This window comes from Danio rerio, chromosome 1 (assembly GCF_052040795.2).
Source record: "Danio rerio strain M-AB ecotype USA chromosome 1, GRCz13ab, whole genome shotgun sequence".
Classification (NCBI taxonomy): domain Eukaryota; kingdom Metazoa; phylum Chordata; class Actinopteri; order Cypriniformes; family Danionidae; genus Danio; species Danio rerio.
In genome coordinates this window covers 27,835,667-27,859,017 of record NC_141021.1, presented here as the reverse complement: position 1 = coordinate 27,859,017, position 23,351 = coordinate 27,835,667, and the positions used below count along the sequence as shown (strand labels likewise).

At 33.4% G+C, this 23,351-nt stretch overlaps 1 protein-coding gene across 2 annotated transcripts in view; it reads right to left on the bottom strand.

Moving 5' to 3' along the window:
* The window catches only part of arhgef38 (Rho guanine nucleotide exchange factor 38), a 28,418-nt gene extending 9,035 nt beyond the window's left edge, over positions 1–19,383 (bottom strand). Inside the window, exons 1-10 of one of the 2 annotated variants that reach the window (XM_087237219.1) lie at positions 19,074–19,383; positions 10,562–10,746; positions 9,764–9,881; positions 7,641–7,788; positions 7,520–7,537; positions 6,796–6,995; positions 5,716–5,849; positions 5,515–5,619; positions 4,316–4,438; positions 2,435–2,746 (exon numbers count right to left, since the gene is read on the bottom strand). In XM_087237219.1, the coding sequence (XP_087093345.1) occupies positions 2,435–2,746; positions 4,316–4,438; positions 5,515–5,619; positions 5,716–5,849; positions 6,796–6,995; positions 7,520–7,537; positions 7,641–7,788; positions 9,764–9,881; positions 10,562–10,746; positions 19,074–19,299 (1,569 nt within the window). In that variant the 5' untranslated portion in view covers positions 19,300–19,383. Of the gene's footprint in view, positions 1–2,434; positions 2,747–4,315; positions 4,439–5,514; positions 5,620–5,715; positions 5,850–6,795; positions 6,996–7,519; positions 7,538–7,625; positions 7,789–9,763; positions 9,882–10,561; positions 10,747–19,073 lie in introns of both variants that reach the window. The other variant, XM_087237220.1, reaches the window with a different exon arrangement.
* Between the last annotated feature and the right edge of the window lie 3,968 nt (positions 19,384–23,351).

Below are 23,351 nucleotides of genomic sequence, written 5' to 3'. Positions count from 1 at the left end.
AAGAGTGTTTTCTTTGAGCAGGTCAAATTAAGGACACAGTTCGTATATCTGACTGCTGTATTAAAGGACAAAATTTTATTACAAAAAAAACCCTTTAACTGTCACACCAAGACAAAAGCAATAGATTTTTTTTGATTGCATTTCTTAACTCCTAATGTCGCTAGTTAACACAATCAGTGCATTTTTATTCAACACATCACATTATTTCTAAAATATCAGCCTCTACCAAATGGTTGAGATGTTGGTTTATGGTAAAAGTACCAGAATTAATAAATATATACTACAGAAAATATGAACTGTAAGACCAATTTCATTAAAAACATAATAAAAATAAATAACAATTATTACTAAATCATAGCCATAAGCCATAAAATATTTCAGATTTTCATTTAACACAGTAATATACACATTTTCCTGTTTTTTTTTACAATAAAATCAAAATCAAGTGAATTTGTGAAGCAGGATTTAGTTTGCTTGTTTAGTTTAGTTTCACGAGTGCTTCCAGAAAACAGAACTCCTGTTTATTGTGGTATTAACCAATCAAACTTCAAAACTCCCAAAGTGTGAGTGTGTGTTTGTGTGTGTGTGAGTGAGATTGAATAATGTGTGAGTAAGAGAAAACAACAGTGTGATTGTACCTGTGTGTGCGTCTCTGTGTGTGTGTGTGTGTGTGTAAGAGAGAGTGTAAAAACAATTGCAACCTATGTAATGTCCCCATAATTCACAAAAATGTGTGTGTGTGAGAGAGAGAGAGAGAGAACTGTGTGTGTGAGAGTGTATGAATGTGTGAGAGTGGGGAGAGAGTGGGAGAGAGTGTACATTTAGGTGTGTGCAGGGCAGTGTGTGTGTGTGTGTGTGAGAGAGAGAGAGAGAGTATGTATGTGAGTGAACATGCTGAATTATCTCATCAGTGAAGGCATTTTCTGTGAAAAGGGCCTGACGATGTGAGTTCTTGTACCATAGAAACTATTTACAGAGAAAAACAGTATCATAAGCCATGTTTCTTTTCGTTCTGCTTAATCAAGTACCCCAAAAAAGATATTTAAAATAAACAAAACAATTAGTGTATTTTGACTGCTTTCTTTAATAACTACATTACACAATACTTGTACTTTTACTTTCAGTACTTGAGTAGTAAATTTTGAAATAAACTACTTGCAATACTTAAGTACAAAAAATGTTCAATACTTTTGTACTTCCACTTAAGTATGGTGCTTAAAGAGCACTTCTACTTCTACTCAAGTCAATTTTTGATAAAGCACTTGTACTTTTACTTAAGTATGGGTCTCTAGTACTTTATACATCTCTGGTTATTAAAGTGTTTAATAGTAACATTCTTGATTTCCAGGTTCTGTGGGACCCTATACTCTATATGGATTCAAGATCCTTTATGGTACCAGTATAATCGACTAATGGTTTGTACAACAAAACATTGTAGACTGTAAATTATGATATTTGACAACAGAAGTAACCTGATCAATTTTAAATTAGTTTTGCCATTAAGAAGGACCTTGAGCCCATTGCACAAAGCTGGTTTGGGAGTTTATCCAGGTACGTTTAGTTTGAGCAAAAAGTCAGTTTTCCAGTTTATGATAGTGGGTTAGTTATGATCTGGTTTCATAGCTTTGGTAACTCACATTAAACATGTTCCAGATCAGGTTTAAATATGGGTTAGAGATTCCTAACCCAAACTGGACCCATCAGCTGACAAATAAGCGTAAAGTGATGTTTTTTTCGATACAACAAAGCCACTCCTTGTATCATGCATATTTTTTTGCTCCAAATAAAAGCCCTTTTTTAGCCAAAATGATCTTTTATTGCTAACAATTTTTATTTCCTGATTTATAATTATTTATCCTTTATTATTTATACTTTATTATATTTTCAAATAGTTTTGAATTGCCAATCAATATTAATAATTCCTTTAAATTTTAATTTACATTAAATATTTACATATGAAGTTGCTTTATTTTGTCTTTTAGAAGTTTGTGAACTTGATGATTGTATTGATATGCATCGATATAACTTAAAGATCCCTTAGATTTTTGCTGCATCAACAGTGTTTATTTCCACCTTGTAAGTGTATTAAAATTGATTTCATTATTGATTGATTAAAATTCTGATATCAGTGTCCCTTAATCTTCAGCAAATTAGTGAATAGCTGACTTTAAACTGATCCTCTCGTGTGTTGTGTGATCGGCTGTACGTGTCAAAGTTAATCACAAACTCTGGGTGAAACCACAAGTAAACCGAGAAAGTTTATATCTTGGATTTGTTTGGTTTTGTCAACCCGAAACTTACTCTGCTATACCCAGAATTAGTTCAACAGGCCTTGTGCTTTTCTAGCATGAAAAAAGGCCTCTGTTATTTTCTCAATACTACCTAACAGGTTTGCGATCTACAACAAAGAAAAAGTAATTGGGCCTCAACTCACCGGTAGCTGTTGGACAGGCGGTTGAGCTGCGTCCATCAGCTTTCGTATTAATTTCACTATACAAATCAAGCAGTTGGTGAGTATGGTCCTGGCGGCTTGGTTGAAGCATTGCAGCTCCTCTAGCAGTTGAGCATTGAGGGCCTCGTAATCTCTTTTAGCAAGGCCCTGTTCCTCATTTGAAGATCGGGAATCCAGCTGACTGCAGTAGTCCAACAGTTTATCATAACGCTTCTGTATCAGCTTCTGCGGCGACGCAAACATTCCCAGCAAGCTAGACAGAGGAGCCACAACCAAATGCTCCATGTGTTCTTTCTGAAAAAGAAATATATACACATTGTCTTTTTAATGAGAGAAATTGATATATGGTTCATAGAAGAGGTGTTTAATTTCGGTGTCTGCAACAATTAAATGTAAACATGATTTCAAATACATTAAAAGCATGTTAATGCATTTATCAACTTTATTGTTTCAAAGAAGCTTTGTGAAAATAAAATTTTATATAATTGATCACTGCATGCAGGTATACATCCACAAACCTTGAATTTTACTCACAGACACTACATACACTCACATGTAGAATTTATTGTTATTTATGTTCATTTGTAAATGTTGTCTTTATGTGTGTTTATTGTATGAACGATTCTTGAAGCTTGTTGGTTTCAATAGGCTGTGAGAAGTTTGAAAAGAGATTCATTGTTGATTTAGTCAATGGTAACGTAAAATCAAAGATTAGAGAATTGAACTTTTTGTTTGTGTATCTCATTGAGAAAAGACTTAAATGTGTATCTTTTTGAGAAAAGACTAAATTATCATCTCTCACGTGAAATTTCAATTAATTTTCAAATATTTCATAAATGCTGTTTAACAGAGAGACAGTTGTAGTTTGAACAAATCGTTTATTTATTTTGTCTTTGCTACGATGACAGCACATACACTAATATTATATTAGTTATTAGGAAAGATACTAGTATTCAGCTTAAAGTGTAATTTAAAGGCTTACCTAAGATAATTATGGGAATTAGGAAAGTCACTGGACAACAGTGGTTTGTTCTTAACAGGCTAATGGTATTGACCTTAGCAGAAAAGAAAAGAAATAAGACTTTCTCCAGAAGATAAAAATATACAGTAATAAAGATATTTTGAAATTTGTATCGCTCTGTTAAACATCATGTGGGTATTTGAAAAATAAAACTGTATGTATGTTCCAATGCATTTCAGGCAAAACCGATATGTTTCCGTAATAATTATCCAATATAGGACTACTCATTCCAACCTGGACTTTTTTAAATAGGTAAAAGAATAAGTGATCATGTTAATTTGATGAAAAACATCTTTCTGACAGGTAAACCTTGTCCTTTGAATAACATTGACAAAGTATAAACAATAAACTAAATAAATAAATATACTTTTTACTGATTTGATTATTTGGTATATACCCATAATGCTGTGACAGAAAAGGAAGCATAGTATTTTACTCAGAAATTATATCTTGGGAACAGTTATCACGAAAACCAAAGGGACCACCAATGAAAACTATCTTTGGGCTAATTTGGGTACATTTACGTTCTTGGGGTGCACTGATTATTGTACACGGTCCCTTATTGTGAAAAATAAATAAACTTTAGAAACAGAACATGACTATAACTTAAATCAAAATAGACTCTAGTATTTAGTGTTTAAATCAGAACAGTTGAAAATATTTTTTCAGTGTAGTTAAACTAGTGTCTGGTGATCACTTTGAGCTTGTGCATTACTCTACTTCCCATTGCTGCCAGGTAATGTTAAAGAGGAACTCGGCTCATTTATAAAGAATTGCAATGAATGTGAGATAGTTGTGGTTCATCATAATGGTTCATTTTTGTGGACAGAGAAAAGACTTACAAAGTGTTTGTATGGGTCGTTGCCATTCTTCTTTTGATGAAAGCCATTTGTGTCTATTTTATCCGGATCCTTCATTATAGATTCAAGATCCTGTGCATTTTGAACAGCAACTGATATCATCTCCTACAATATAAAAAGAAATACATTAAAACAAACAAATTAGGATACAGTACTATTTGGCTTTTGAATCATTTAGTGCAATTTGACATCTTAAAAAACTGTAGTCTAGTAGTAGATTTAGATTTTAAAGTTACATAAAGGAGTCTTTATTTAAAATGTTTTAATAATAGCAATGCATTTAGAAGCTTTTGGATTTTTTTCTTCCCAAAATGCTAAAATCATTGCTTGTTACTTTAGCACTGCAAAAAATTAGATTCTAAAAAAATCAGATTTTGAGATAGTTTGGAATTGCATTATTTTGGCTTATATTAATAATTTACATATTTATTAGACTTTATCTCATAAGAGTGCCTAAAATCACATTATAAGCTAATCAATTTTATTTTGGTCTTTATAATTAAATTATTGTTTTCAAGAACTGTTGCTTTAGAAGAAAAATTGTATTTACAGTGCCGAAAGGCCTATTAAAACATGTTATGGGATGTTATAAAATATGTTTAAGGTTTTCACAGAGGTGATTTTATTTTTTTCCCATTTACTTTATAAAATGTGAAAAAACAGTCATAATTGTACACCGTTGGAAAAATAACTGACTAAATAAGTGTTCTATTGACATATGGTTTGTTCTAGGACAATATTTGGCAGAGATACTGTTCAGAAGTAAAAACTATTTTAAAATCTGGAATCGGGGAATTAAAAAAAAAATGAAATACTAAAAAAACATAGGTTTGAAATTGTCCAAATTGAGTTCTTAGCAATACATATTACTAACAATAATAATAACAATCAAATATTAAATGTTTATTTGTTTATACTAAGAATTTTATTAAAGAAAATGCCATCATGGATCTATAGATATGTTGATATTTGAATTATTTTTGGCTTTAAATAAAATTGATATAAATATACCCATAGAACTTGAAGACTGATTGTGTTGTTTATGTTTTGGATATTGTCCTTCAGTTTGTTATGAGAGCAAAATCTCAAAATTAGTCAAACTGATGCTTGCAAAACTCTGGTTCTTGCCTTTATGAGTGTTATTTTTTTGGATACTTAATTTGTAAGTCAGTCACATATACCTGTGTATAGAGCAAGTAACAGCTGATGTTTTTCACTAACTGCCTCACGGCTTTCTCAAGGTTACGGAAAAGTTTTTCCTCCTTGTCAAAAGCTTCATCTCTCACCTGTGAATAAGACAGAAGCCACAACAACACATTCACACTTACTTTACAGCGGCTTGTGTAAAAGCAAACTTAATTTTCTTTGTTTCTTTACTGTACCTGTGGCTCGACACCAGTGAGAATTTTAAAATAGCTGGTCAGGCGGTCAGATTTTTTCCTGATGGAATGAATGTTGAACTTGTTTAGTTTACCCATCAGTGAGGTTTCGTCATCACTCCTCTTATACTTCAGCACTGAAACAACAAGCAATGTATTATTTGCACACTCAAATTACTCCAAAAGAAAAAAAAGTGGATGCAAACTAAATAATTAAATATTCATCAGTGTTTTTGAGAACTTCTATTGAAAAGGTCAACGAAGCAATAAGTTACAATAAGTTGTAGCATGAACAAAGCATTTTGAGTTGATTTAAAAAAAATGAAGTTGATCCAATAGTTTGAGTTGTGACTCTGGCAGCAATTAATGTCAACAGAAAGCACATTCTACAAATATACAAATATTTGAAAATCTGAATCTAAATTTTAATTTTGCATTTAAAGTTGTCTAAATCAAGTTTTGATACATACAGTTGAAGTCAGAATTATTAGCCGCCCTGAATTATAAGCCCACTGTTTTTCCCCCAATTTCTGTTTAACAGAGAGATTTTTTCAACACATTTCTAAACATGATAGTTTTAAAAACTCATCTCTAATAACTGATTTATTTTATTTTTGCCATGATGACAATAAATTATATTTTTTTTAGATATTTTTCAAGACACTTCTATACAGCTTAAAGTTACATTTAAAGGCTTAACTAGGTTAATTAGGTTAACTAGGCAGGTTTGGGGTATAAGGTTTATGTAGCTTAAAGGGGCTAATAATATTGACCTTAAAGTGGTTATTAAAAAAATTAAAAACTGCTTTTATTCTAGCCTAAATAAAACAAATAAGACTTTCTCCAGGGGAAAAAATATTATTAGACATACTGCAAAAATTTCCTTGCTCTGTTAAACATCATTTGGTAAATATTTAATAAAGAAAAAAAAAATCAAACGAGGGCTAATTATTCTGACTTTAACTGTATATGGTATTACATTTACAAAACTATGGATCTTTACTTAATATTTTAATGAACTTTGTCAGAAAAGGAAAATTGATCATTTTGACCATATATCCAACATAAGACCACATATCTCACCTATGTCTTTCCTTCTCTTAAACTCATTAATGTTGATGTTTATGATCTTCACTGTTGTAAGAGCTTCCTGTAAAGGCCTGTGGTCAGGGTGATCTGTGGGTGTCGCATTCCACAGTTCAGCCAATAGAAGTGGGTATTTCATGATGCGCTGGACTGGTTTAATGAGTAGAGAACCCATGTCAAGCAAATTAGGCTTCCCTCTAAATAGGATATTAAATGAAGAAACGGGGAGGGGGAGCAGAAACATTAAAACTTTTTGATTCAGTGGCTAATTTGTATCAATTTGTATGATCTCATTTGTATGTTTTAGTATGATTTTCTCCTTCCACAATAAGGTGTGAGTTAAGGGGCATGCCTCCTTTAAAAAATTGTAGGTTAATTTGAACCGAATCAAATTTTTACAAATTAGCCAAAATTCTTACATTAAGTAAAATAGCTATATTTCCTTGTGAGATCCTCCAAGCCCAATAATACGTTAAATTAAATTTAAATGACACTTTTAAACATTATGGTTGTTTTTGTCCAAATCTGACTCAATGTTGTGTTTTAAAACAAAGCAGAATTTTAGTGGAGTATATTTTTAAAAGTCACAAGTTTAATTACAGTCTTAAAAATGTATTGTTTAAATATGTTCTGCTGCATAAGTATAAAAGCTAACATTTGTGTTGATTAAATATCTATTGGTTCTTTATAACAGTGTTTAGGTCAAGAAATGCATACTCACTCAAGGTCATATATTTTCCTGTGAGAGAAGATACAACACATCATTAAATGTCAGAATTAGAGCCTGAAAAAGACCTGGACTTTATACATATCTTAGAGATGAAGGCAGTTAAAATCATTACTTGAGTGCTGATATGCATCTTCTGAACTGCTGCTGAATGTCTTCCTGGGCTTCATAAGACTTAAGTGAGGCATTAGCTTCATCGTGATGATAGCAGTAAATTTTATATACCTCCTCTATGACAGCTTTGGTTTGGATAAACACTTCTCCTAATAGAACAAAATGAAAAAGTATAGTTGGAGACAGGGTTGGGCAAAAATACAACGAAATGTTTTTATAATAAAATACCAAATACTTTAAGTGTAAGTGTATCAAAATAAACTGCAAAATACAGCAAACAAAAAATGTAGCAAAATAAAATACTGTATTTGTATTTTAAAATACTGTTGTGACATCTATAAGCATTTTTGTCCTGTTTTTGTGTATGTTTCTGGATTATTTCTGCATGCCATGACAGTTTGCTGCCTGACTCAGTCTTTTGCCTATTTTAGGATTAATCTTTTGTGAATTACCTTGGGCACTACTGTTTGCTTCTGTTTTACCCCTGCCTGTTAGATCAATCTATTTGATTAAATATGCATTTGGTCATCACCCCAATTCACAACAAGAGGGTCACTTCTGTGATTTAGCATAATTGCATTAACATTAGAAGTAAAATATTTCCCAGATTTATGCAGACGTAAAGTTCACATGGACACCCGAGTTCATAAAACAGTGTTTACTTAGATAAAACAAACACATCTGATGAAGCAAACAGATATTAAATGAACCCTGGTGAGCACCATGTGAACATGACTGAGAATGCAGTGCAGACTGCGATTTAAACAATTACACAAGACAAGTTTCTAAGCTCATGAAAGTAGATCAGATACATTTATGTTAGTCACATGAGGAGTACAACTTCTGTGATTATATCAAAAATTGCTGTGAAAGTGCATAAGGTCATGGTCCCATTGTGTAATTGTAGCTAAAAATGTCATACCATTTCCCCAAACACAAATATACATATATATATATATATATATATATATATATATATATATATATATATATATATATATATATATATATATATATATATATATATATATAAACATATATATATATATATATATATATATATATATATATATATATATATATATATATATATATATATATATATATATATATATATATATATGTTCTATAAATCAGCATATACATTTGTAAGATTTCAAGAATATTTTATACCATTTGCCATTACATTATTAAAGAAATAATCCATATTCAAATCAATGTATTAATTACTGTTGTAATCTATTAAAGGGATAGTTTATCCAACATTTTTATTCTGCCATCATTTACTCACACTTCAGTTATCTTATGCCTGTTGACTTGACTGTCTTCTGTTAAACAAGACATTTTGAAAAATGTTGAAAACCTTTAACCACTGATATACACGATCCCTGTTTTTCCAATAGATTCCCAGTACTGGGTTGCAGCTGGAAAGGCATCTGCCACATAAAACATATGCTAGAGTAATTGGTAGTTCATTTTGCTGTGGAAACCCCTGATAAATCAGGGACTAAGCCAAAGGATAGTGAGTGAGTGAGTGAGTGAGTGAGTGAGTAAGGGAGTGAGTGAGTGAGTGAGTGAGTGAGTGAGTGAGTGAGTGAGTGAGTGAGTGAGTGTTTCTACTACAATATATGTTAATGGCTACTGGTTTCCGACCTTCTTCAAAATATTTTCCTTTTTGTTCAACAGAGAATTGGAAGCTCAGCGAAATTTGGAACCACTTGAGAAAGAGCAAAAGGTCAGCAAATATTTATTTTTGGAGAAATATCCCCTAAACAATTTAAAATAGTTATTTATACAGGCATACTTGTTTATGATTTTAGGGATATATGCTAAACTGTCTGTAATCCTGGGTCAAAAAGTCTATGTCCTGTGTATTTTACTGTAAAGTACAGGCATTTGTGTGGCATGTTATTGTAGGGCTAAAAATGAATTTTTACATGCATGGACATTAAAGATAATTTCTAATCTAAAGGTAATTTCTAATCCTAACCCTAATCGAATCTAATAATCAAAAATAACAATCAGATTGAATCAATAACACACTATTTATACTTAAAGATTAGCTAATTATTGATGCTGGTGGAATACAATAATATATGTAATAATAATATATTTGAAAATGACCTATAAGCTGTGTTTCAGGGTCAGGGTCAGCTATGGCATCTTGGAGCCTTAGGAGCAGATCGTTAGAGACATCACACACAGACTCAATGTTGGTGAAAAGTCGATCCACATCCACAACCTACAACAAAGTAAATTCATTAGACTCCAATTCAATTAATGCATCAAATATAGAAATGGCATGTCGATGCTTAACAATCCACTATGTTCTAAACCTGTTCTAGTTTTGCAGTTAAAATATAGTGTGTTTAGCATGTAAAGGCCCAACAAACTATCGGTTCAATTAAAATCCACATGAACCAGAAGCTGTGACCATTTTATTTATTTTTTGTATTGTAACACAGTTAAAGAAATAGAATATTAAATGAAACAACAGTGGGCGTGGCTTGTTTTTCTTCAGCGAGCTGAATGGATGTAGTAATGTAGGCATTTCATTCAGAAAGATTGGGAAAAGAGTTTGGGGAGAGTTATTACAACCTAACAGACGCCTCTTCCTCACCATTCCTCTGTTGTCAAACCTGACAGTTGCAGCAGCATGGTTAAATAGGTTAGCCACGCTCATTTGCCAAGATATACGTAATCTGACAATGTAACTGAAAAAGGAGTGCTTTTACAGATATCAATTAAAGATTACAAGGGCAACCAATTTTTTTTCTTTAGGTCATGCACAGATTAATTGTTCACCACAAAGCTAGCAATGTGAGCTGACAAAATCACATGGTTAGTTTTGATTTATTGGGGACTCAACCAAGACAGACGTTTTATGCACAAATCTGTGAGAATGTGGAACTGTGAACATGCCTGTGCTTCTCTCAGAGGAAGCAGAACTTCATTTATGCAAAGCTCTAAGTCCCGTTGATAATCTCCCTCCGTCCTGACCAGCTCCTCAATGACCTTTGACCTTTTTATCATCTTCCTGTGACGGATCTCTTCTGGATCCATGGCTGGAGATGCAAGTAAGGAGAGACCATGGGGGGACATTTTCTCTGATGTTAGGAAGAAAAAGAAGATCAATTAATTTCTGTAGTTTATATTTACAATGAGAAAAAGAGACATTTAAAAAGGTAAAAGAAGATAGTAAATAAAAGAAGGCCCAAGACAAAGCCTTGAGTAACAGGTGAAGAATATGATGATTTAATGATTTAAATATTATAATTTGGACAAACTGAGTGTTAAATATAAACTGTAACAAAATGCTAAGAACATAAGGGTTGTTGTTCAAAAAGTTTTTTTTATATAATTATTTGAGTGTTGTGGTGTTTTGTATTTATATTTTATTTGTTTGACATTGTGTGCAAATTCTGCAATCAGTATTTACACTAGCTTGTGGAAAAGCTGCTTGTGATGAACTTTGCTCCATCATGTGGCTTTCTCCTTCCTTTCTCCTGTTTATTATATTTGTTGTTGGCATACATTAAAGGTACTTAACCGATTTTACCCAGCAGACACACAGGGCCCTATTATACACCCGGCGCAATTGCTGTTTGCTAGTTTCAGCCTGGCGCAAGAGTTGCTTTGTTGTTTTGCGCCACGCTGTTTAAGTAGTAAATGCATTTGCGCTCATATGTGCACCCATAGGCGTTCTGATCTGAAAAGGGAGGCGTGTTAAGGCGCATTGCTGGCGCGTTGCTATTTTGAGAATCTATAATGGTCTGTTCTATAGACCAGAACAAAGCCGGTCTAAAGTCCAGCGCAGAGCGCATTAGTTGAGCACCTCGCTTACACATTGCTTAATACACACAAGATGTAGAGCAGGGGTGGCCAATCCTGTTCCTGGAGATCTACCTTCCTGCAGATTTCAGTTGCAACTCTTATCAAACACACCTGTCTGTAATTATCAAGTGGATTTCAGGTCCTAATTAATTGGTTCAGGTGGGTTTGATGAGGGTAGGAGCTAAACTGTACATGATGGTAGATCTCCAGGAACAGGATTGAGCACCCCTGATGTAGAGCAATACGCAAATATCTTTACATAGAGACATCACACTCAATGTTGGTGAAAAGTCGATCCACATCCACAACCTACAACAAAGTAAATTCATTAGTCTCCAATTCAATTAATGCATCAAATATAGAAATGGCATATTTTAATGCAAAACAATTAAAACACTAAGTGTATATATATATATATATATATATATATATATATATATATATATATATATATATATATATATATATATATATATATATATATATATATATATATATATATATATATATATATATATATATATATGATAAGAATTTAAAGGATATAAATATAAAGGATTAAAATATTCTAAAACATTTTTTCAAGCCTACATAAATACAAAAACCATACTTTCATGCCTTCTTCATCTCGGGGGGATTTTTCAGTTTACTCATAACAATTTGCTTTTGTTTAATGTTATTATTATTAGCAGTATTTTATATTATATTTATATTTATATTTATATTTGTTTTATTAAAAATAAGCTTAGATTTGCCCACCTGTCAGGTTTTAGACCATATGGGGCATAGCATGTGTATTAGGATATAACTTTTTTATATATAAAGTTTTTGAACACACTTCGTTATTATTGTTTACTTTTTCATTTGCTCGAAATTAGAACTGAATTTAGAAATAGTTTAGAAACAAATCTTTGCACTTAACAAACGAAATTAATTATAGGCTAATTGATGTCTGTGGTACAAGGTTTCCCACGAGAGCGAAAGTGAAATTAAACAATGAGGAAGCTTATCTCTCATTCTCACGCTGTAGATGCTCTGTTTAACTGTGTTCTTGCAAGTGAAATGCTCAGTTTTTCCACTTACAAAGTCTGTCATGTAAATAGCAAATGCGCTATGGCGCGACGCAACTGGCTCTAAAAGGGAATGGGAGATGAGACTGACTGGTTTAATCTCATAACACATCTATAACTCATTAAGAAAATAAGCTCAACCCTTTTAGGCGCAAAGCAGATTTTTCCGTCCTTATATTAGCAAAAGTGGATTCTGACACGCCCTGAAAGAGTTTGTGCCCTGCGCTTTGCACATTGCTCATGGATCGTCAAAATAGAGCCCTTAATGTCATAAGACATTAATATTAAGTTATGTTTAGGTCAAGTGACCAAAATTCAATATAAGCCAGCATTTAAGGACAACGTTATTTTGATGTCCAATAATGAAGTCAAATAATGTTAATATAGCCGGTAACACTTTACAATAAGATTCATTAGTTAATGCATTTACTAACATGAACTAATCATTACCAACACATGTACAGCATTTATTAATCATAATTGAACATTTACTAATGCATTATGAACATCCAAGTCCGTGCTTGTTAGCATTAGTTAATGCACCGTGAGTTAACATGAACTAACAACGAACAACTGTATTTTCATTAACTAATGTTTACTAACATGAATAAATACTGTAGTAAATGTATTGTTCATTGTTTGTTCATGTTAGCAAATATATTAATTAACATTAACTAATAAACCTTATTGTAAAGTGTGACCATATAGCCTATGGTTGATTTTATGTTTTGTTGGAAAGTGACCAAAATCCAACATTGAGCCAACATCTTAAATATTGATGTCAAATACTGACATTTATTTGTCAGGTATGGCAACAAAATCCAATGTCTGATAGAACTCATAGTAGTAATGTCCACAAAAAATGTCAAGCTGTAACATCATTAGATGTTGATATTTGGTTGAATTTAGATTGGATGTTGGATATTGATGTCGGCCAGACGTTGGGTTCTGACATCAACCTGTTCTTCATTTCTAAACAAAATGCAATGTCCCCATGACATTGGAGTGCAACGTCAGTTGGACATCATGTGGGTGTTCTGTGCTTGCTAGTAGAAGCATGGCCTGCAGAAAAGGGTTCTTGGATGTACCTGTGTGTGTGTAACTTGTTTTCAGTGGTGTAAAGTAACTAATTACAAATACTCAAATTACTGTAATTAATTACTTTTTATCAGGAATTGTGATTTATTGAGTAGTTTTAAAAATGTGTACTTTTACTCTTACTGGAGTACATTTTTAGTGCAGTATCTGTACTTTTACTCCACAACTTTCCTTCCTCCTGCAGTCACTACTTTTTTTCTTGTCTATGGAGATTAACAAAATCAGTCCTGTGATTTCTGTTCAATCAAATCACATATAGAAGGTAAATAGCATCATAATGAGCGATAGACGATTTATAATTGCAGCAAACTGTTTGGAAGCATTAAAAGTGTCCAAGAAGATGTCCAAAATCAATATCAGTATTTAACATCAATAGGTTGGTTTAAGATGTTGGCTCGACATTGGATTTTGGTCACTTTCTAACAAAACCTAAAATCAACCAAATATCAACGTCATTTAACGTTGTTATTAGACATCAAAATAACGTTATACTTATAGACACTGGCTAGACATTGAATTTTGGTCACTTGACATCACAACCTAAATCTAACCTAATATTACGTCCTATGACATTGTGTACCTGCTGGGCACTAACTACATGCACTACAGAATGTTACGTTTACACACATCCACAAATTACATGTAAACGCATTAGCTTTTCACAGCGTAATATTCACTACTCACTACTCATGAGTAATTTTAAAAGGGCTACTTTTTACTCATACTTTGAGTAAAGTTGACAACATATACTTTTACTCTACTCACACTACATTTTTAGACAAGTAATGGTACTTTTACTTGAGTATGATTTTTCAGTACTCTTTCCACCTCTGCCTCACATTATGCCCACCATTAATGCAGCAATGTCAGTAAATCTTAACCTTGTAGGGACTGTTTTTTTTTTTTTTTGTCCACATGAGAAAAATTGTTCATAAATTATAAATGTAAAAATCCAGAATGTTTTTGTGATAGTCTGGTTTAGGGTAGGCTTGTGGTGGGGGATATAATATACAATTTGTACAGTATAGAAAATAATTACGTCTATGGGAATTCCCCATGAAGTTAGATGTGTGTGTGTGTGTGTGTGTGTGTGTGTGTGTGTGTGTGTGTGTGTGTGTGTGTGTGTGTGTGTGTGTGTGTGTGTGTGTGTGTGTGTGTGTGTGTGTGTGTGTGAAAACTTGAATTAAAGGTCTGATCAGCAATGTGATTTGGTATATAGTTTTTTGTACACATAGATTATAAAAGATGTAAATATAGATTATAATTCGCACACTTTTGCTATAATCTACATGAAGCTAAAAAATGATGTAAGATGAATAAGTTAAACAATGCGGGCATGTAGTCTGGGAAGTGAGATTATTCTTTCTAATCACCTCCATGTGACACTTCCTCCTGACAGAGACAGTGAAAGACAGAGGCCACAGGCAAAGGTGGGGTCAAGTGTCATATTACTTTTTGACACGGTATTACTATGCTGTAAAAATCTCAACCAGGACTTTTATATCTTTACTCCAATCTCAAAAATGATTTAGCATTTAGACTAATCATTATATATAATTTTAATTTTGTCAAGTATGCAAAATGACTACAGTAAGGTGCGTAGTTTCCCTTGCATTTAATGACAATCATATATGAAAAGATCCACATTTAAATGAATGCTTTTAACATTAAACTACTAAACACTAAATATTTTTTCTTCAGGTGAAATGTTTTTATTCTTTTTCAAATATTTCCTATTGTATTTATTACAAAATCATTAGTCCCCATAGTAAATTATGCTCTTCAGTCAGTTACAGAACTGTTGTCCAATGATTTGCCTAATCATCCTTGCCTACCAGCTGTAAATAACCTAGTTATGCCTAATAAATGCACTTTAAGCTGAATACTCGTATCTTACAAAATATAACTCCATGTACTGACATATAGCCAAAGACAAAACAAATTCTTATTAGAAATTAGTTACTATAAGCACATAAATATTTATCAATTATTTATTATTTTTAATTAATTTGTTTTCAACTGTAAGTTTGATTTAATTAAATGTAATTGTAATTGAAATGTTGAAAGATATCATTGTTTAGTAAAGTAGTAAAGACCAAATCATCCTAGAATTTAAAGTCAAAGGTCATTAATTGACACTTTCAGTAATCCCAGTGTCTCTGTTTGATGTTTATTGCATTGAATATTACATTATTTTACAGTAAAATTAACAGCAATGTTAATTCATTTATAAGTTGCCACTGTACATGTAACAGTAGTTTATCTTTATCATCTATTTTTTTACATTTGCATTTTACATAAATTTTTTTCTGTAAAAAAATACAATTGCATTCTTTCCAGGACACAATACTCTCACTCATATGTTCAAGAAATGTGCAACACAAGATAAAATTTGAGGAGCAAATCTTAGACAAAGAGTTTGCTTATATGACAATAGAGGATTGTGTTCCACTCATCTCATTCACACAGACTTATATAACAAATCGCTGCCCTGCAATTTACCTACAGTTGATGTGCTTACTGATGCAGAATAAGTTTGAATATGACACCAACCTAATTTACTACAGTTCATTCAAAATTATAGCAAATGTTGCATAATTCAAATAGTATTAAAACATTCTCCAGTGAACTTGAATTTATCTGACTGAGCAATTGAGACAGGTAGAAGGTTCTCATGAAAGGAAAGCACAAAGCCTTTCATGAGACTTTTCACTGAAGGCAGACTAATGGAAACCTGTGCCGCGCAGAACAGATCACATTTCTGCAGGTAAACGTGACCTGACTAAACTTGATTTACTGAAGTCGAAGTTGCCTTTGTATTGAATCCATAACTATTTAAAAATTATTTTCAATGAACTAAAAGCCTCAAGCAAGACTACAATCCTGCACCTTCTCCGCTTGGTTTGTCTTAATAACACAAAGCAAACACGCATCAAATATATCTCTTATCCACACAAGTGGAACCTGCCCTGCAAGTGCCCATTAAGAGCTTCTGTCTCATGTGATCAAGTGTTTGCTTAGGACATTGTTTTTTTTGTTTTCTTTTTTTAAAGGGAATATCATATTTCAAACACATTTACACAATCATACATCAATAAGCAACTATTACACTGTCATTTTATTTAGTTGATTGTTTCATTACTTAGCATGAGACTTGAGGGATCCAGAACAATCAGGTTTATAAGCGTTTCCTGTTCAGGGATCAACATTTCCTCAATGATGTCATCATATTTGACTTTAAATGTGCCTCATGATAAACAGCTGGCTGTCAATGTCTAATATGTTGTAGAGACTAAATCTCTTGAAAATAAGCTGATGTAAACAGTAATTCCATTTTTTTTTTTTACATCAGATGACCAAAACTAAAAATTAAAGACATTTGTTGCATTACTTATTAATCTGTGTTAACTAATGTTATTTAATAAAAATACACCTTCATTGTTAGTTCACATGAGGATACACTGTAAAAAATGCTGGGTTCCACATTATCGATTTGTTCTGGGACAACATGAAGGAATTAAGTTCACTGATTAGTTTCTACAAGTTTAAGTGGATTAAACATAAATCTATTTTAAAGAGTTGTCTTGTTTTAGCTCATTTAAAATAAGTAGTTAGTAAACAGTGAACATTTTTTGAATGATCAGTATGAGAACATTTAGAAAATTATTAAAGAAAAATATCAAATAATAATTTTTATTTAAAGATTTTTTGTTGTCACTGCTAATTCATGTAACCCAATGAAGTTAGCTGTTGCTAACAAATGAAAATAAGAGTAGTCTAAAATCTAAATATGTTTTAAATATGACAGCTAACACAGTATTTTAAACCTAAAACTAAAATGTGGACATATTTTCTTAAGTATTTCAGACACATTGTTTCATTAAGCAGATTTCTGAACATAAAATGCTTTGTTTACTTTTTAAAGATGAATTGTAAAGTCTCAGAATTCTCCTTGACACGAGTCGAGTTGATGACAGCTCATTTTGTTTATATAAGAGCTATTGTCTGAAAACACTGAAGCTTGTGTGACAAGATTGTCCTCATACCTGTAGCTGTCACAGGTACACAATGTCATGACTTGGCTGCTCTGAAAATCTTCATTCCCTCTTCAGCTGATGTAGATAAACTAGTTGTAAACTTTTTGTGTGTATTAATGTTTTAGTGAGCTGTGTGTGTGTGTGTGTGTGTGTGTGTGTGTGTGTGTGTGTGTGTGTGTGTGTGTGTGTGTGTGTGTGTGTGCGTGTGCGTGTGTGTGTGTGAATGTCTGTATGTTTGCGTGGATCAATGTGTCTATGTGTACAGGAGGAAGCGTACAAATCAGATTATCTGATAAGATTTTGAGAAATATAACAAAACTAAATTTAAAAAATCCAGACAACAAATAGTAACAGAGATATTTACAGCATTAGTAGTGACGATAACATGTATTAATAATACAATCAACATCTATAATAATAATAATAATAATAATAATAATAAAGTGTCATTAAGTTTGTGACGTGGTGAAAAACAAGAAGGTCAGCAAAAATAATGAATACTGAAATAAGATACCTCTGATCCCTTAGCCCATATCTAGTTAAACTAGTTTTCAACAGCTGATGTCATTCTCAAGTTATGATTATGATAACACTCATGTCATTACTACCAGACTGACAGGAAGGTCACAAGAAAAATGAATGAATCAATGAGTACACTCTTAACCCAAATTGTTGCTGGAAAACTGTGTGAAAACCTGTTGCCTTAAACCACTCAAAGTTTAACACAAGGTGAAACTAGATTATATGTTCATTCAGCTAGGACTGTTTAGTTTAACCTTGAGTAAAAACTAAAGTGCTGTATGGCAACAGGTTTTCTAGCAAAGTCAACTATTTGGGTTAAGAGTGTAGCTTTATATTTATTATCCATCGCATGCAAAAAAGTGCAATGTGGGAAAAAACACACTAAAGATTAGATAGTAACTAGCAACTTCCTGATAAAGTAAACAACGTAAGCACTGTGGCTGAGCTTGTTTACGACTATTCCACAACCATGCTCAACACTGTGGCCGAGGAACAGTTTGCATATGTGACATCAGTCCAGTGGGAATAGATCTTTCTTTCTGTAACGTAACAACGCAACAGGTGCTAAGCATCAGCACACACACACACATACACACACATGCCCTCTGTTTTAATTCACTCCATACAAAGATCTAATGGAATTTGAGAGAGGGGCTTTTAAAAGTGCATAATTGATAGAAAAGCAGCTCTGTGCTAACCTGCTGCTCTGCAGGAAGAAGGATGAAGGAAAAATGAATGACAAAGTAATAATGTGTTGCTGTTCACATTACAAAGGCTCAGAGTTTTACTCCAAAAAATGACTAACAAAATTAACAGAACACTGCTTGTGACAAAAAACATAACATCCAGTTTGTGAATAATACAATACATTACCTTTAAGTTTTGAACTGTACTCTGTCTTGTCAGATTGGCTCCTTCTCACCAATGTTGCGATGCTGATGTCACCTTTGGAGGAGTCATCATCCACAATAGTGTCTGTCTTCCTCCTTTCCAGGTATCTTATGAAAAGTCTATTTCTCCTTTTAATGGTTTTGTCCTTTTCCTTTTTCTCCCCTTTTTCATTCTCCCTGTCATGCCCGCTGGCCTGGCTGGGATCCATGTTGACCCTCTCTGCTCCCACTTGTTTGGCTGTCTGGAGTTGAGGTGAAAGAGAGAGTCTGGGAAGAGGAACAGGTGCAGTGTTGCGTCTACTGCTGTGTAAACTCACTCCATGCAGGTAAACCCTCCCCCTCGCTCTGTTTCCGCCATACCTGCCTCAGGAGAGCTATAGCCACTCCTCCGCCATTTTCTCTTCACAAACAAATTACACTATGAAGCTACAGATGAAGTGTTATGGACTTTTGACAGTTTGGTCTCCCCTAAATAGAAGGGAGATGGCTTAAATTGTGATTCGTGCAGGGAATTATCTTGCAGAGTTACTTGAATTTGCAAGGAAACATTTGCATACTTGTTGGGCATGTGGAAAATGACAAAGACAGAAAGAATCAGACCAGCAGGCAGCTAAGCCACAAGTAATATGTCTGTCAGAAAAATGTGTCTATCTATCTATCTATCTATCTATCTATCTATCTATCTATCTATCTATCTATCTATCTATCTATCTATCTATCTATCTATCTATCTGTCTGTCTGTCTGTCTGTCTGTCTGTCTGTCTGTCTGTCTGTCTGTCTATCTATCTATCTGTCTATCTGTCTGTCTGTCTGTCTATCTATCTATCATCTGTCTGTCTGTCTATAAACAAATTTGAAATGGGGTTAATAAGCATACCTTGAAAATCAGTGTCATGTATGAAGCAAAACAATCCACTTTGACTACTGGAAATATTGTTTCGGATGGGTGCAGATAGAGTTAATATTAAACAAGAAGGAGGGTCTGATGACTTCACTCTGAAGGGCATGACAAAGGTCGACATATCAAACAGGCCTGTAAAGTTTTCGATTTGTGTCAACATTTACATAGCATTACGACAACACTGGTGTATATATCAACATTAAGACCAAATGTGTAAACCTTGGGAAAAAAAACATGTGATGGGGAATCTGTGGACTTTTAAATTGGATTGTGTTTTTTTGTTTCTTTTATTTGATTGTGCCATCAAAACTTAAATGTATGTATGTAACTTAAATGTTACTAAGAGGTGGTAGAAAAGATGTTTCTGCACCTAACATGTTTCAAAGTATAAGTTATTGTTTATAGTGGTGGAATCTGGTTTATCTGGAATTCTGAGTTGAATAACAATTAATTTCTCATGTAGATACGTAATGAGTGAATGAACGTATTTATCTGTCGATTACAGAAAGAATCAGGAAAGTGATTCTTGTGCAATGATTGCATTGTGTACACTGATGATACAGATTGGGCACAGAAAACAAGATTAATGTTTTCATTTTCAAATAAAGAAGGTTGCATTAAATGACATATGTTGTACTTGTCCGTGTTTGGTCAATAGCTGTGTTTTATTTATTATAAAGCAAAAGCATTGCTAGGACACTTTTGTGGATCACCGCAACAAGGAGATGAAGTTGAAGGGATTTTCAGCCATGGCTTTATTTACAACACAGCACACTCTCCTGTAGCATACTGCTTTTATATACAGTACAGTATATAAAAATGCTAATTATGTCTCAGGTTTGCTTAGACGGGAGTGACTCTTCACCATGTGCACATACATAATACAAAACATGTTTACTGCACATGCAAACAGGAGTGCTTTTTTATTTGAGCATATGACGAGAACAATATTTCTCAAGCAGACAGACATTTACTGACCAATATTTTTGGAATTTTTAATATTAGAATCGGAATGTAGCCAATCTTAGATTGCCAGCCATAACGGTGTGAGAAAATGTACTTATCATAATCATGTGATACTTCCTACATATCCCGCGGCTTATGTGCAGATAAGCAAAAAACAAACAAAATGCAGATAAATTAACTTTCATCTTATAATGATGAGGGTGTGACAACATAAGTAGAATTCAATTCAAATCATGCTTATTTATGTTGGGCTTTTACAATGTAGATTTTGTCAAAGCAGCTTAACATAGAAGATTATAAATTGAAACTGTCAGTCCAGTTTTAAGAATTTAAATTCAGTTTAGTTCAGTTCAGTGTAATTTAGATTTCACTTCTGAAAGTCCAAACACTGAAGAGCAAATCCATAAATGCGCAGCTCCACAAGTCCTAAACCAAGCAAGTCAGCGGCAACAGTGGTAGGGGACAAACTTCACCAATTGATGAAAGTAAAGGAAAATACCTTGACAGAAATCAGGCTCAGTTGGGCACAACCATTTCTCCTCTGGCAAATCTTCTTGTACAGAGCTGCAGTCTATGCACCGGAGGATGAAGAACACTGAACATTCATTGTGGAGAACTGCTAGTGTGAATAGGTTACTGGTGGGTGATCAGGATTGCCTACCAGATCAATGCGGGACTCGTCTGTCACTGGGGTCTTTCAGGAATCAGTGTCATGGTCTCTGCTCCTTCATGACCGCCACAGCATCAGCTCAGGGTACGGCCTGGTCCAGGATTATGGATACCTTGGCATCATTTCTTCACAGGTCTTGGATCATCAAGGGTGCTGCATAATCTCTAGAGGTCCTGGAATGAGTATCCCCAGGTGGAAATAGGGATTAAAGAAAATTATTAGCATAAATAAACATTGAAACAAACATGTAAAGCATAAGAGTATTTCTAACAAAATGTCTGGTGCTAAAAGACAGAATGATTGTGTTCTACAGGTCAAGCCCATTCACTTGCATGGAGCACACTCATGCATCATACTGTTATGTGATGCATTGTGTATGCTTTACTAAAAAGATAGTTCTTTAATCTAGTTTTGAACTGAGAGTGTGTCTGAGCCACAAACATTATCAGAAAGGCTATTCCAGAGTTTAGGAACCATAAATGAGAAGGCTCAGCCTTCTTTAGTAGACTTTGATATTCTGGGTAATACCAGAAGCCCTGAGTGAAATCTTAAAGAGTGGGTTGGATGGTAGCGAGATAGAAGGTTGCTTAGATAAACAGGAGCTAGATTATTTTAAGCTTTATAGGTAAGAAGCAATATTTTATAATCAATATGGAATTTAACAGGCAGCCAGTGTAAGGAGGATAAAATTGGGGTGATATTTTCTAGACCTGGTAAGAACTTTGGCAGCTGAATTTTTGCAACCAGCAAATATCTTCATCAATGAATATTAAATGAATATAAAAGTTTGTATTTCACAATTTTTTGTTAATTTAAGGTGAGAAAATACATGTTCATATTTAGAACAGAACTATACATCATAGCACACCTGAACTTCTAAAAAAAATATATATTGTTGCAAAGCAGCTTTACAAAACGTACATTTTATTACATTAAAACTCCAAAACGCAAAGATAAAGATGCAGTATACAGGGTGGTTTCTACAGATATTAAGCATATGCATATAATATATTTAATCAGAACAATACAATTTTTCAAAGCAGTGGCACCTACAGTATGAATATAATATACTTTTTGCAAAGAGGTGATCTGGTCAATAGAATAATTAAGAACATATTTTTGTATGGGCGGTTCATTCAGCTGTGGCGCCCCTAGTTTAATAAAGGGACGAAGCCGAAAAGATAATGAATGTATAATTTTGTATGCTTAGTTTGGGCTGTACTCAAAGTCCTTGCAAATTGGTATCACCTCTTCAAAGGTCTTGGAACTGGTTTCATCAGGAGTTGCACAGTTTCTAGATCCCTCTGGAAAGGCCTCCTGAAGTAGAAAGAGTAAGCAAAAAATAAATAAATAAATAAAAAATAATAATAATGAGAATTAGCATAGCTGCTATTCATAATAGTTGTAATCAAGAGTTACATTATGTTGCCAACTTTGCCAGCTTTGGGAAGCCCATTCAAATCACTGAATCCATGTGATCTAATTACTTCCATGGCCACAGGTACATAAAATCAAGCATCTAGGCATGCAAACTACTTTGATAAATGGTTGGGAACAACAGCAACTCAGCCACAATGCAGCAGGCCATTTAAAATCAGTGGAGTCTTGGCATGTTGAGGCAATGCGGCGAATCTGAAGTCAAAAAATACAGATATGTAAAATACATGGGGTCTTCAAATTACCTCAAGACAAGTGCCAAGCAGCGACATCCAAGCCTTAAATC